Raw genomic sequence first — 15,968 nt, 5'->3', positions numbered from 1 at the left:
TTGTTTGGTTGTTCTGAAAGGTGAAGTCCGCTCAGTTCTGGCCCAGCATCACAGTCATTGCTCTGCCTCATTTATAGTGAGGGTGAAATTATTCATCTGCAACCATAAAAGTCCTAGATTTATGCAGCATGTCGGGCCAAGTTGTCCATGATGATAACAGTGCCCACCCAAGTTAATCCCATTTGCCTGTATTTGGCCCATATCTCTCTAAACCTTTACTGCTTCTTTTAGACACCATAATTGTAATCGTAGCCGCATTTACAACATCCTCTGGCAGCACGTTCCATGTACACACCACACTCTGTGTGAAAAATCTCCCCCTTAGGTCCCCTATAAATCTCCCCTCGCCCCATCTTAAATCTATGTCCTCTAGTTTAAGACTGACCTACCCTAGGAGAAGGACTGTAACCATTCTAACTATCGATGCTCCACTTGATTTTAAATATAGCAATTCAACTTTTGTACTCAGTGCCCTGTCTAAGGTAAATGTGTCAAATGCCTCCAAAGTGCACGTACCTCAAATTTCTCCGTTCCACAACCCTCCAGGGCCCTGCCATTTATGTGCAAGTCCTGCTCTGGTTTAACTTCCCAAAATGCAACACCTCGCACTTGTGTGAATTAAATTCCATCTGCCATCCCTTGGCCCACTCTCTCAGTTGGTCCAGATCCTGTTGAAATCTGGGGCAACCTTCTTCACCGTTTGCACCACCACCAATTTTGGAGAGAGCTGTAAAATTAATAGCCCTGCCACCTGCATTCCCATCCAAATTTTTAATATGTACGACAGACAAGAGGAGCCAACACTGATCCCTATAGCACACTAGTAGTCACAAGCCTCCAACCTAAAAAACAACCCTCCATTACCACCCTCTAACTCCATGTCAATTATGTAGTCAATTGGCTAGCTCACCTTGGATCCAATTTATCTAACCTTCCAGAATGGCTTATCATGCAAGACCTCAACAAAAGTCTACGTTGGGAATGTTTACTGCTCTGTTATCAATAAATCTCTTCTCACCTATTCGAGACCTCAATCATGAGACCCAAAGCCATGCTGACTAGGCCCATCATAACATGTAGGAGCAGAAGTAGGCCATTTGGCCCATCGAGTCTGCTCTGCATCAGTGCTTGCCCTTTGAAATGCAGGTAGATCCTCTCCCTCACATTTCCTCCTAGAAACTTTTCCACTGCTCAATAGTTCCCCAGCCTGTTCTTGCAGCCCGGCTTGAATAAAGGTTCAACATTTGCCACCCTCCAGTCTTCTGGTACCTACGGCTAATAATGATGCAGTGATATCCTAAAGGGATCCAGCAATTTCTTCACTGGCTTCCCAAATTGTCAACCACCAGGGCAGGGGTTACCACCCCTTTTCTTTTGTCCTGTTGCCAATTACCATTAACCCAGGGGTAGGTGGACCTCAGGCTGGGAACCCCTCCCCCCAGGGCTTTTCCACTATAATGTACTTCAAGTCCACCAGCGTCTTCTCTTTTGTAATATGGATGTGTTCCTGAATTCGCTAGTTTTTATGACATTAAATATAGAAGAGAAACACTAATACAGTTGGACAGGGACCAAATACTGTAGCCTACGTCAGTCACATATTTACCAGATAAGAATGAGAATCCTTTCCTTAATGTCTGCATGGATGGAGTGGACTGGAGGGCCAATTTCTCTGACCCTAGTTGAGCTATTATTTCACTTGCATGGTCAAGGCAGATATTTGCTGCACTGAATTCCAAAGCCACGGCAACAACAGTAGCAAAACGTCAGTGTTGCACAGACTAATGTTAATATCTGCCTGCCCTATACGTATATTTTCAGTAGGGTTTCACTGTGAACTTTAATCTCTCTACCAGGATGCTGACAGGCACAATTTTTTCCACAAACGTTCCTAAGTGTGACAAGTGTTCAACTTGTGTCAAAATTTAAGAAGTAGCTTGCTAAATTATGATGGAAATGGGCTTAAGTGGTGTGGTGTTCGGTCTGCATAGAACATTCTTCAAGTACAGGCTCCATCAGATAGGGAAAGACGTTCAGACTGGGAGATGGTACAGAGGGGAGGCACCAGGCTGATCTTGGTGTCTGAACATGGTTAAGAGGAAGGTCTGGAGAAATTTGGCTTTCCACATAGATAAAGATACAAAAAATGTTCCAGAAGAGCCTAGTGGGCATTAAGACTCAGATGTGAGCTAGGTAATCCATCACTAAGCGGCTTTATCTATGTTGGTGAACTGCAAGTTTCGAGGAGATGGGGAATGTTATGCAGACTAAACTCACTGCAACATTTGCACCAAACAAACTGGCTGATCCTCTAAGAGGACCAGAACCTTGTCATAGGGTCATAGGCTTCTTCTACCACCCATGGTGCTTTCCCCTTACATTCCTTCGTCACCCTTCCTGCCTATCCCCTCCCTGCTTCCCCTCCCCCACCCCTCGATCTTTCCCCTTACTGGTTTTTCACCTGGCACCTACCAGCCTTCTCCTTCCCACCCTCCCCCCACCTTCCTTATAGGGCCGCTGCCCCCTCCCTCTTCAGTCCTGACGAAGATTCTCAGCCCAAAACGTTGACTGCTCGTTTCCACGGATGCTGCCCAACCTGCTGAGTTCATCCAGCGTGTTGCACGTAGGTCTCCTTGTAGATGTGTTCAGCAGTGAAGAGGGCTTTACCCGTGATGGACTGGGCTGTATCCACTACTTTTTGTAGGCTTTTCCATTCAAGGGCATTGGTGTTCCCCTATCAGGCTGTGATGCAACCAGTTAATCTACCCTTCATTGCACATCTATAGAAGTTTGTCAAAGTTTGTCAGCAGTGAAGAGGGCTTTACCCATGATGGACTGGGCTGTATCCACTACTTTTCGTAGGCTTTCAAGGGCATTGGTGTTCCCATACCAGGCCGCGATGCAACTGGTCAGTGTGCTCTCCACCACACATCGATAGAAGTTTATGAGTTGTAAATGACATGTTGAATTGTCGCAAACTTCTAAGCAGGAAGTAGAGGTGCTGCCATGCCTTCTTTGTAATGGCACTTACCTGCTGGAGCCAGGACAGATCCTCTGAAATGATGACAGCGAGGAATTTAAAATTACTAACGCTCTCCACCTCCGATCCCATATAGGGGACTGGCTCATGGACCTCCCGTTTCCTCTCCCTGTGATCAATAATCAGCTCCTTGATCTTGCTAACATTGAGTGAGAGATTGTTGTGGCTCCGCTCCGCCAGAATTCCAACATGCTGATTCATCACCACCTTTGATTCGGCCAACAGTGGTGTTGTCAGCAAACTTGAATAAGGCATTGGAGCTGCGTTTAGCCTCAGTCGTAAGCATAAAGCGAGTAGAGCAGGGGGCTGAACACACAGCTTTGAGGTGCACCTTTGCTGATGGTGACCGTGGAGGAGATGCGGTTGCTGCTGGATGATTGTGAGGTGAGTTACCACGTTCCTCTCAGGCACTGGAATGATTGAAGCCTGCCTGAAGCAGGTGGGTACCTCAGACTGCTGGAGCGAGAGGTTAAAGATCTCAGTGAACACTCCAGACAGCTGGTTAACACAGGTCTTCAGTTCTTGGCCAGGTACACTGCCAGGCCAGATACTCTCTGTGGGCTCACCCCCTTGAAGGATGCTCTCACATCCTGCCTAGGAGAAAGGAAATAACAAACAGAGGACGTGACACACCCTTTATTACTTAGCCATTGAGTCACAGATCAGTACAGCACAGAAACAGGCTCTTTGGCTCATATACGGTAGTCCATGCTAAACAGTTATTCTGCTTGGACCTACTAAACTACACCTGGACCGTAGCCCTCTATTTGCACGTCTTCCATATAGTTATCTAAATTTCCCTTAAATGTTGAAATCGAATCGATGCGCAACAGTTCCACAAAGCCCACCAGTGAGGAAGCAGCTGATGCCTGGCTCTGCTACAATAGCCAAGACTTCCAATCTCCAGAGTGTTCTCACTCCGTCCGCGTAATGTGTGAGACCACGTCTGAAATACCCAGCATACTGGTGATAAAGAGTGCAGCAAATACTCACCAGACTCATTCCTGGGACGGTAGCTTCATCAGTGAGAAGACTACACTCTCAAGTTTGGAGGGATGAGAGCTGATTCAGATGAGGAATCTGTAACCACAGCATCGGAATAAGGGGTCAGCCAATGAGGACAGAGATCAAAGTAAATAGCCACCAGGTTGATTTTAAATCTTTAGAAATTTGCCCCCCCCCACACCACCCCAAGTCCCAGTTGATCAGGGCTACTAATAATATGAAGGAATAGAATATGATGAGTGGATCGAGGGTCTGTGTCATGGCAGGCGACTCGTGTGTCATCAGGGAGGGTGGAAAATCTTTTGCTGTGGGCTCGAGGACCCGAGATCTTTGCGATCCTCGGGCACAGAGCTTGTAAAAAGCGACAAAACGGACTTTTAACATTATAAACCAGCGGGTTGTCGTTATGTCTCCCGCTCGCTATGAAAATGGGGGATACCCTATTAGGGAGAGAGAGACCCCGTGGTTTGTTGTATACCGGGTGAAATGCAAAGTCTTTGGGGTAACTGCAAGTCTGTGTCTTTGCTGTTGCTTTGCTCACACTTGAGTGCTCAGTGGCGGTGTCGATGTTTTTTATTGCCGGGGGGGGGGAATCGTTGCTCACTGCCGCTTACACGTGAGGGGGGGAGCTGGGGGGGGGGGGTTGGGGTTCTCACATTTAACTGTTGTTCATTCTTTGGGGCACTTCTCTGTTTTTGTGGATGTTTGTGAAGAAAAAGCATTTCAGGATGTCTATTGTATACATTTCTCCAATATTAAATTGGACCTTTTGAACCTTTGAATATGAGGTTAGTGTAGGATAGTGCACGGAGATGAAGAAGCATGAATGAAGGGCTGATTGCTTTCTTCTGCTCCTATTCTTTATATTCTTACAGCAATGGCACTCTGAGTCAAAATTCTGTGCACTGATACATGAAGATGTCACTGATAGTGTGGTTTCAATACAAGGATCGATTTGTGTGGATGGTAAGAACACACAAGGAAATAGGATCAAGGAGCCTTCCATCTATTCAATATAAGACCACAAGATATAGGGGCAGAATGAGGCCATTTGGCCTATCGAGTCTGCTCCGCCATTTCATCATGGCTGATCCAATCTTCCTCTCAGCCTCAATCTCCTGCCTTCTCCCTGCATCTCTTCATGCCCTGACCAATCAAGAATCTATCAATCTCTGCCTTAAATATACATAAAGACTTGGCTTCCACAGCTGCCTGTGGCAAAAAAATCCACAGATTTTTTGGCTAAAGAAATTCTCTCTGGCTAAAGAAATTCCTCCACATCTTCGTTTTAAAGGGACGCCCCTCTATTCTGAGGCCGTGTCCTCTGGTCTTTGACTCTCTCACCAAAGGAAACATCCTCTCCACATCCACTCCATCAAGGCCTTTCACTATTCAATAGGTAATCAATATAATCATAGATGATCTGCTTCAGACATCCACACCTCTTCTGTGACAGTCCTCAGTCTTTCAAATATATTATCCACCTCCGATGATGCAGCCTTTCCCAGCTTCCAGGAAGAGAATTCCAGAGATTCACCATTCCACGCGAGAGGAAATTCCAAAGAAACTCAGCGATGTATATCTGCACCATTGTCTTGTTACCTCAGTTGAGATTCTCTCACCAGCCGCAACATCTCAACATTTATCCTTTACCACCAACCCCCTCTTAATCTTATGTTTCAATAAGATTATCCCTTGTTCTTATAAACTCCAAAAATGAGAAAATTAACCTTTTCATTTGTTTGTTATGACAATCCTCTCAGTGTCCATGCTGAAGTCAATGCTGCCCCCCAGTGTTCACTTGGCAGAAGACAAGCTGTATTGTGTCTGCAGACTGCTGTAACTTCCATGGACTCAGGGACTTGGACTACATGTTTTGTGTGTCTGTATTTTACTGCCATCTTCTATGTGCTTCAAAGGTCAAAATATATGTATGCTCTATACAACATAGGGATTCCTCTCTTTACAGGCAGCCACAAAACAAAGAAACCCAATAGAACCCATTACAATATGACAGTCAAACATTTAATGTGCAAAACAAAAAGAACAAATGTGCCAACAATAAAACATAAGAAAATAACATACAGAACTAAGGTTCACAATAGTGAGTTTACAGCCATGAAGTCAGTCAACACTGCAGCTGGTCCAGATGCCCATCACTTGCAGGCAGTTCAGCGCAGAGACAAGTAAACCTTGCTGAGCAGTGAGCTGAGCACTGCCTCGAGTCAGCATGTACTCACCCTTTCCAATCTGGCCCAGTGCTTAATTTGTTCAAATACCATCTTATAATTTGTTCTCTTATTTTATATGTGCTATGTGTGCCTTCTGATGATTGTATGGCTGTTGGTACTTTGTTCTTCACCATGGCCCCAGAGTAATCTGTTAGTTTCGTTTGGCTGTATTCATGGTTATTCATGTATGGTTGAATAACAGTTAAACTTGAGCTTGAACTTGTAGGTTTTGTGCCAGGGTGCCCTCTAGTGCTGAACCATAGTATCACATTTTTAAGCAGCATGTGATTTTCTTTCCAATGTATATGGTCACGATTGACCTGTATTATGATTGACACTAATCTATAGATACTGTTCAAAATGTTTCCAAAATGGTAATGTTGTAATTCTGCCAACATTGATAGTGAATAATCAGCCATGATCTCAGAATGGTGGTGCAGACTCGAGGGGCCGAATGATCTACTTCTGCACCTATTGTCTATTGTCTATTGTTCATGAGGAACACAATTATTTTGTTAAATTTCAATCAGCAATTTCTCTTGAATTTCTACATATGTGCTGTATAAAGCACCATGATGGGTGTATTGCAGACTGGTACGGCTGCTGCTCTGCTCTAATCTGGGCCATCACAACCTTCAGAGAACAGTAAACACTACCTTGTCCATCCCAGGCTTGTCACATCCACCCACCGGCCACCCTGACCGTGCTTTGCATCAGGAACGCTAACTGTACAGTCAGGAATGCCTGCCACCCTGACCATTCCCTTTTCTCTCTTCTACCTTCTAGGAGAAGATGCAGGACCTTGAAAGCCCAGGTGTCCAGACTAAAGAACATTTCTCCCACTCTCATCGGACTTCTAGCCAATCATCTCTTTCAAACCCTCTTCCCAGTGGTGTGGTTATGTTCTCAAAGTCTTAATTCCAACTCTTCCATTACTGTGACTTTATCATTTCTTCTTGCAACACCTCAGTTCGCACTATTATACTCCATTGTTTGTGCACTTGTCACTGCATTCATTGCAATATTTATTATTACCATGTATACTGTTTACTCTGTGAGCATTCCATGGTACATTGGTGTATAGGACAATGAACTCATCTTTATCCAGCTATTCACTGATAGGGTTACTTACACTCACTTCACTTTCTGACTCTAATGCTACTCTCTGAGATTAAGCAGCCTCTCCAATCAAAAAGCAAAAGCTTACATGAATGACTTTTAAAAATTCAATTTACCTCTCTCAATTATGACATTAGATAGCCAAGTGTTGCATTTCCCAGCACACAATGTGACCAATGCATTGTTGAAGATTTTCCATTGGATAGGTTTCCTGTTGAATCACATTTCATGCTTAAAGGCCAAAGTGATCTTTGAGTCTTGGAAAATTCCCAATTAATTATTTTGATTAATTCCCACTGGATGCTCAGCTGATAATGCTCTTGTTTCTAAAATGGTACGGGCTAGATGTTGTATTACAATTTGAATTTATGGTCAATTGACACTGCAATGCCCTTTAGTGGAAGCAATGCTTTGTTGAAAGTGCAAACCTTAAACAAATTGTTAAACCTAATGATTCAAAATTTTGTCAGCTTGTCTTCACATTAATTGAAAAAATTAGTTAATGGCCAGTACAGACTGAATGGGCCTTATAGGTTATTTTTGGAATAACCTATATATTTATTTAAGGAATAACCTTATAGGTTATTTTTGCATTCCGTATGTCATCTTGACTCACCAAGAATTAGTAAGTTACCATTCTAAGCCAACATTACTGAATCAATCCAAAACCATAAACAAAACAAGTTAACTGATTGCTACCCCTCTTGGTCCCTTTTTACCCCTTTATCGCACCAGACCCCTCACCTTATCTTTTTTCTCTTCCCTACCTTCTTGATCTGTCTAGCACCTACATATTCCACCTACTTGTACACCGTCCTCACCTCTTTCTCTTTATTCAATAGTCCACCATCCTTTCTTCCCAGATTCTATATCCTTAGCCCTTTGTAACCCCCACCTATCACCTTATATATCATTTTCACTCACTCCCCTCACCCACCAGTTCTTACATTGCCCTCTCCCCCCATCTTTTTATAGACTCTCTCTCTCTCTCTCTCTCTCTCTCTCCACTCCTGATGAAGGGCTTCAACCCAAATGCCAGCGTCCATTTCCCTCCCATACACAAGATCCTCCAGCATTTTGTGTGCTGCTAATGGACTATCAAGGTAACAAAGTGGAAAAGTGTATAATCCATTGTGGGATTTTCAATGACAAAAATATCATATTGGTTTTTGCTGAACTTGGTTTAATGAATATACTCCAGTTGCCTAAATTAATTTCTGTTTTTCATTATCAGGTACTACCTAGATCTATCAAGCCTGAATGCATTCCCTCATTAAATCACTGGTTGCAGAAGGCTACAAAACAAGGTAAAGCATTATCAATTTGGAAGAACCATCAGTAACTTTTTTTTCCAAAGTCAATTTGCTTTTCAGGTATTTTATCTTTTACACTAAGCGTCAAGTTTAATATGACTTATTTGAGATTATTCACGGAATTGTACCGCACAGAAACAGGATAGTTGGCCACCCACCTTATCCAGGGGGCCATTTGTGCCAGTTCTATATACCAGCACCTCCACAACATGGCAGTTCAAATGGTCAGCTAGGTAAGAACCTGTCTCCGTCACCCATGAGGGCAGTGCATTCTGGAGTCCAAGCATAATCTTGGTGTAAAGCTTCTTCCAAACAGTAATTATATCAATAAAGTGGATGTCCAGGAATCACTGACGACAGTGTTAAAATAAGTAGGTGCTGGCTACTTTGCCTCAGTATTTACAGTAGTGGAAGAAAACCAATAAATGAAGAAAACTAATAGTGGACAAGGAGATATAATTTTCACAATTAATGAAAGCACATTGAAAGTAATGAAGAAAATAAGGGTATAAGGGATGAGAAGTACCCAGGACTAGATGGTGATTTCCATCCTTTGTTTTTGAGAGATACTGTATTATCGAGGTTCCCACCCAACAGTCCAGCATCCTTTTTGACTTTCTGCCATCAGGCAGGAGACTATGATGCATAAAGACAAGAACAGTCAGGATGGAAACAGATTCTTGCCTCAGGCCAGTAGCTTCTGAACTCCCTGCCACATCATATTCAAAGTTTCACCAGATAATTTTTACTGTACCCTACAATATATAACTTATGCACTTCATTTTTTTTCATCTATGCACAATTCATTTGTAGAGTTAATTCTTACTTTCTGAAGTTATTGTGTTATGTGAACTACATCCTGGGAAATAGACCTATACATGTACAGTTAAATGACAATAAACTTGACTTGACATCACAGATGTTTTGAAATAGAATTATCCAAGTTTCCTCTCACTCTGGAAGTATTCCTGGTGGCTAAAACAATTTGTGTGTGATTTTTCTACCTAAGAAAGGCAAGAGGAGGAAAATCAGAGCATTTTAGAAGACATCCATTCTCAGGGAATTATTAGAGTTTATGGTTTGGAGAGAGTGAAGGATCATTGAATGAACCAGCAATGAAATATAATGTGATCCTTGCTTATGTTGCCCATTTTTATACACTTTTCTTGGCAAGGTTGCAAACATCTTTCAGACTTCCCTTATTTTCTTCACCTTAGATTTGAGATTTTGTCACCAAATTAACCATTTCATTTATCTTAATTGAGAGTGAGAGAACTTCTGTGTAAGTGGACCAGCTCAGAAGGCAAATATGGAAGATGAAAATAAAAGTAATTGTGCTGCTCCTATCAATGTATATTGACATGGTGTGTATCGCGTATTCAGCTATTTGATCTGCTTCCTTCTCCTTCATCCACCAATCCTTGCTGTAGACTTAACGCTCAGCCACTAATTCCATTGTTCGGCATTTCTCTGTGTGAAGATGCTTACCTTGTTACACTTTATAAACCTGTCTTTCTTAATCTTCATGCCTGACCTCTCACTTGCCAGGAAAAGGACAGTTGTGTTTATTCCATAATATATGTTCATAATTTTCAACACAAAGCAGAACACTTGGTTATTGGAAGATACAGTAATTGTAAAATCTCCAACATATTGCTTGGTGAAAACCTTTATAGACAAGGAGTTGGTACTTTAATACAAATTCTAACCCTCATCTTTAGTACTGAATGAACTACGTGGTCGCCTTAGTACAAAGTACCCTGCTTACAAATTCCTTCCATTGACTTCAGATGTAACGTTAATTGCCTCAGTATAACAGAGTGGGACAGTGGCACAGCAGGTGTTACTGCTCCAGCAACCTGGACTCAGTCCTGACCTCTGCGTGGAGTTTGCAATATTGTCTGTAGTCCTCTGGGTTCCTCAGTTTTCTCCCACATCTCCGCTGATTCTCACTGAATTAGATTCTGTAACTTATCCGCAAGAATGGAGTTGACGAGAGTAAAGCAAGTGAGAAAAATGTGAGAAAGTGAGAGTGACAGGGTTTTCCTGAGCCTCTCTCTCACATTGCACAAGTAGAGTGCAGGACAGTGGAATGCTCCTCTTGCAGGAGGTGGGAAGGCAGGGAGACCTCCAGTGTCCCTGACGACTACAACTGCAAGAAGTGCTCCCTGAAGATGGAGCTGGAACGAACTCCAGATCATTTGGGAGGCAGGAAGCTCAGGGGTTGATTGACAGAGATACAGGGAGGCAATTACACCCAAAGTGCAGGACACAGGGACCATCAGGAGGGGAAGTGGAAGAAGAGGTGAGCAGTTAGCGATAAGGGATTCATTGGTTAGGTGAAAAGACGGGGGTTCCATGGAAAGGTGTCAGAGTCAGGGACATCTCAGATCAAGTCCATAGCGTTTGTAAAGTAGAGGGTGAACCAACCAGAGGTCATGCTCCAGATCGGCACCAAAAACATAGCCAGGAAGGATAACAATGACCTGCAAAGTGAGTTCAAGGAGGGACAGTACCTCCAGGGTTGTGATCTCAGGATTGCTACCTGATCATGTGCGAGCAATGCAAGAAATAGGAAGATAATACAGTGTAACACGTGACTGTGGAGAATATACAGGAGGGAGAGTTTCAGATTTGGATCATTGGGCTCTCATTATTCGGTAAGATATGGTGCACTTGCAGCCGTCTCTCTGGGTCCAGCCAATCGTGTAATTTTGTTTTTTACATCTTTGTTATCATTACAAGACACTGCTGGATATGAAGTACACCAAGTATTACAGGTCTATCCCAACAGATAGTTACTCAGCACGGGCTTGTTGCATATTGCAGCATCACTTGTTTCAGCCATCCAGGGAAGAAGGCATTGGGGGTGCTGCGCAGTCCGACAAACAGTGCGAGTGATTGTCTTGGATGTTTTTCTGGTGATTGAAAGACCCTGCTGAATATCGGTAAGTCCGATTCAGCGGTGAGGTTGGTGGCTGGGTAGCTGAGTGTCCTCGGCTGCTGCACGGACCAGGCCTGCGGTGACATCCGAGGAAGGAGAGGCTGGTGGCAGTGTGATGGAGAGCAGGGGTGTAGCAGGCATGCTGGCCTATCGATCAGTGCTGCCCCCCAGTGTTTGCCCGGTGGAAGATCATCTGGACTATGTCTGTCCGCGGCTGCACTAGTGCATGATGAGGAACTGCTGCATGCTTGTTCTTACAGAAACATGGCTCCAGGAAAATACCCCGTGCACCATCATTCTATAGGTCATGCCACTCAGGGACTTGGACCATATATTTTTCTGTTTCTCTGCCATCGTAACCATATGCTCTGTGTGCAGTGCGCAGTATGCTGTGTGCAATTGTTGGTCATCTGTTTTGCACCTTGACCCTGGAGGGGTACTGCTTCATTTAGCTGTATTTATACATGTGTATGGCCAAATGACAATTAAACTCGAGCTCTTCCAAAGAAAGTGGGGCCTGTACAGATAGGATGGTCTGTGCCTGACCTGGAGGGTGACCATTATCTTTGAGAAGGGTTTGCTAGTGTTGTTCTGCGGGACTTAAACTAGTGGTGCATTAGGCTGGGAACCAGAGTGCCAGGGCAGATAGTGGAGTGGTTGTAGGGAATAGATGCTGTAAAGCCAACATACATAGACAGCAATTGAAAGGTTGAACATGGTGGAAAAAATGCTGAGAATTGCATCTAGTTTAATCAAGGAGTATTGTAGGTAAGGCATACGAGCGGACAGCATGTATCGCCAAGCGGAATTATGATATTGTAGCTATTTCTGAGATTTGGTTGCAGGAATGGCAGGACTGGCATCTGGGGTACAGTGATTTAGACATGATAGAGGGGGAAGTGATAAAGGGCGAGGGGTGGCATTACTAGTCTGTGAAAATGTCACGGCAATGCTCAGACAAGGGCTCACCTGGAAGGCTTGAGAGCTCACCTACTGAGGCCACGTGGGTGGACTTGAGGAATAAGAAAAAGATGACCATATTAATGGGATCATATTATAGACCACCCAGCAGTCAGAAGGACTTAGAGAAGCAAATTTGTAGAGTGATAGCACACAGTCACAAGCAAAATAAGGTTGTGACAGCAAGAGATTCTAACTTTTCACATTTTGACTGGGATTCTTAATCTGTAAAATGACTGGATGGGATAGAGTTTGTCAAATATTTTCAGGAAACTTTCCTTAATCAATATATAGAGGTCCCAACTAGAGAGAGTGCAATACTGGATCTCTTACTCGGGAATGAGACAGGACAGACAATAGACAATAGACAATAGGTGCAGAAGTAGACCATTCGGCCCCTCGAGTCTGCACCGCCATTCTGAGATCATGGCTGATCATTCACTATCAATACCCAGTCCCTGCCTTGTCCCCATATCCCTTGATTCCCCTATCTATCAGATATCTATCTAGCTCCTTCTTGAAAGCATCCAGAGAATTGGCCTCCACCATCTTCCGAGGCAGTGCATTCCACACCTCCACAACTCTCTGGGAGAAGAAGCTCTTCCTCAACTCTGTTTTAAATAACTGACCTCTTATTCTCAATCCATGCCCTCTGGTACTGGACTCTCCCAACATCTGGAACATACTTCCTGCCTCAATCCTATCAAATCCTTTAATTATCTTAAACGTTTCAATCAGATCCCCTCTCAATCTCCTCAATTCCAGCGTGTACAAGCCCAATCTCTCCAATCTCTCTGCGTAAGACAGCCCTGCCATCCCAGGAATCAACCTAGTGAATCTACGCTGCACTTCCTCAATTGCCAGAATGTCCTTCCTTAAACCTGGAGACCAAAACTGTACACAATATTCCAGGTGTGGTCTCACCAGGGCCCTGTACAAATGCAAAAGGACATCCTCGCTCTTGTACTCAATTCCCCTTGTAACAAAGGCCAACATTCCATTTGCCCTCTTCACTGCCTGTTGCACTTGCTCATTCACCTTCATTGACTGGTGAACTAGGACTCCTAGGTCTCTTTGCATTTCTCCCTTACCTAACTCTACACCGTTCAGACAATAGTCTGCCCTCTTGTTCCTGCTTCCAAAGTGGATAACTTCACATTTATTCACATTGAATGACATCTGCCAAGTATCTGCCCACTCACCCAGCCTATCCAGGTCTCCCTGTATTCTCCTAACGTCCTCTTCGCATGTCACACTGCCACCCAGTTTAGTATCGTCAGCAAACTTGCTGATATAGTTTTCAATGCCCTCATCTAAATCGTTGACATAAATCGTAAAGAGCTGTGGTCCCAATACAGAGCCCTGTGGTACCCCACTAGTCACCTCCAGCCAGTCCGAGAAACACCCATTCACTGCTACCCTTTGCTTTCTATCTGCCAACCAGTTTTCTATCCATGTTGAAACCCTGCCCCCAATGCCATGAGCTCTGATTTTACTCACCAATCTCCTATGTGGCACCTTATCGAATGCCTTCTGAAAATCTAGGTACACAACATCCACTGGCTTACCCTCGTCTAACATCCTTGTTACACCCTCAAAAAACTCCAACAGATTAGTCAAGCATGATTTGCCCTTGGTAAATCCATGCTGGCTTAGCCTAATCCTATTTCTGCCATCAAGATGTGCCACTATTTCGTCCTTAATAATGGACTCAAGCATCTTCCCCACGACTGACGTTAGGCTAACAGGGCGATAGTTCTCCATTTTCTCCTTCCGTCCCTTCTTGAAAAGTGGGATAACATTAGCCACTCTCCAATCTTCAGGAACTGATCCTGAATCTAAGGAACATTGGAAAATGATTACCAATGCATCCGCAATTTCCTGAGCCACCTCTTTTAGAACTCTCGGATGCAGACCATCTGGACCCGGGGATTTATTAGCCTTCAGTCCTACCAGTCTACTCATCACAGTTTCTTTCCTAATGTCAATCTGTTTCAATTCCTCTGATATCTTATGACCCTGGCCCATCCATACATCTGGGAGATTGCTTGTGTCCTCCCTGGTGAAGACAGATCTAAAGTACGCATTAAATTCTGTTGCCGTTTCCCTGTTTCCCATAACAATTTTTCCCAATTCATTCTTCAAGGGGCCAACATTGTTCTTAACTATCTTCTTTCTCTTCACATAGCTAAAAAAGCTTTTGCTATCCCCTTTTATATTCCTGGCTAGATTGAGCTCATACCTGATTTTTTCTCTCCGTATTGCTTTTTTAGTTAAGATCTGCTGTTCCTTAAAACTTTCCCAATCATCTGTATTCCCACTCATCTTAGCCCTGTCATACTTCTTTTTCTTTAATGCTATACAATCTCTGACTTCCTTTTTCAACCACTGTGGCCCCTTCCCCCTCTTTGAATCCTTCCTTCTCATTGGAATGAACTGCATTTGCATCTTTTGTATTATGCCCAAGAATATCTGCCACTGCTGATCCACTGTCTTTCCTGCCAGGGCATCCGCCCATTTAACTTTGGCCAGCTCTTCCCTCATGGCTCCATAGTCTCCTTTATTTAATTGCAACACTGACACCTCTGATCTGCCCCTATCCCTCTCAAATTGTAGATAAAAACTTATCATGTTATGATCACTACTTCCTAATGGCTCCTTTACTTCAAGATCACTTATCAATTCCTGTTCATTACACATCACCAAGTCCAAAATAGCCTCGTTCCTGGTTGGCTCAAGCACAAGCTGTTCCAAAAATACATCCCTTAGACACTCCACAAACTCCCTATCCTGTCCCTATCAGGTGACAGAACACTTTGGATCTAGTGATCATAATTCCATTAGTTTCAAGATAACTATGGAGAAGTATAGGAGTAGGGTTGAGATTCTAAATTGGAGAAAGGCCAAGGATTGGTGTAGATTTGGATGGGTCATTTTCTGTTAAAGGTATACTCGGTAAGTTGTAGGCCTTCAAAAGTAAAGTTTGAGAGGACGGAGTTTATTTGTTCCTGTTATAATAAAAGGCTAAGTTACAGGTTTAGGGAACTTTGGTTTTCAAGGAATTTTGAGGCTTTGGTTAATAAAAAGGAGGAGGTGCATAACAGGAATTGACAGGAAGGAACTAATGAGGCACTTGTGTGTAAGAAATGCAAGAGAACACTTAAGAGGGAAATCAGGAGGACTTAAAGAAGGCATGAGGTTGTGCAAGGGGAATGAAAATACAAAGGATGTCCACAGAAACATTAAGAGCAAAAAATCAGGAAGAGACAAAATTGATCCACTTGAGCATCAAAGTGGTCATCTATGTGTGGAGTCAAAAGAGATGAGGCAGATCCTAAATTTTTTTAAAAAGTTAT

At 43.4% G+C, this 15,968-nt stretch overlaps 1 protein-coding gene across 1 annotated transcript in view; it reads left to right on the top strand.

The window, feature by feature from the left end:
* LOC132391596 (uncharacterized) overlaps positions 1-15,968 on the top strand; it is a 37,536-nt gene that overhangs the window by 12,875 nt on the left and 8,693 nt on the right. Inside the window, exon 6 of the mRNA XM_059964998.1 lies at positions 8,630-8,702. Coding sequence (XP_059820981.1) covers positions 8,630-8,702 — 73 coding nt within the window. The remainder of the gene's footprint in view (positions 1-8,629; positions 8,703-15,968) is intronic.

This window comes from Hypanus sabinus, chromosome 3 (assembly GCF_030144855.1).
Source record: "Hypanus sabinus isolate sHypSab1 chromosome 3, sHypSab1.hap1, whole genome shotgun sequence".
Classification (NCBI taxonomy): domain Eukaryota; kingdom Metazoa; phylum Chordata; class Chondrichthyes; order Myliobatiformes; family Dasyatidae; genus Hypanus; species Hypanus sabinus.
The sequence above is the reverse complement of the archived record's forward strand: the minus strand, read 5'-3'. Positions and strand labels throughout refer to the sequence as shown.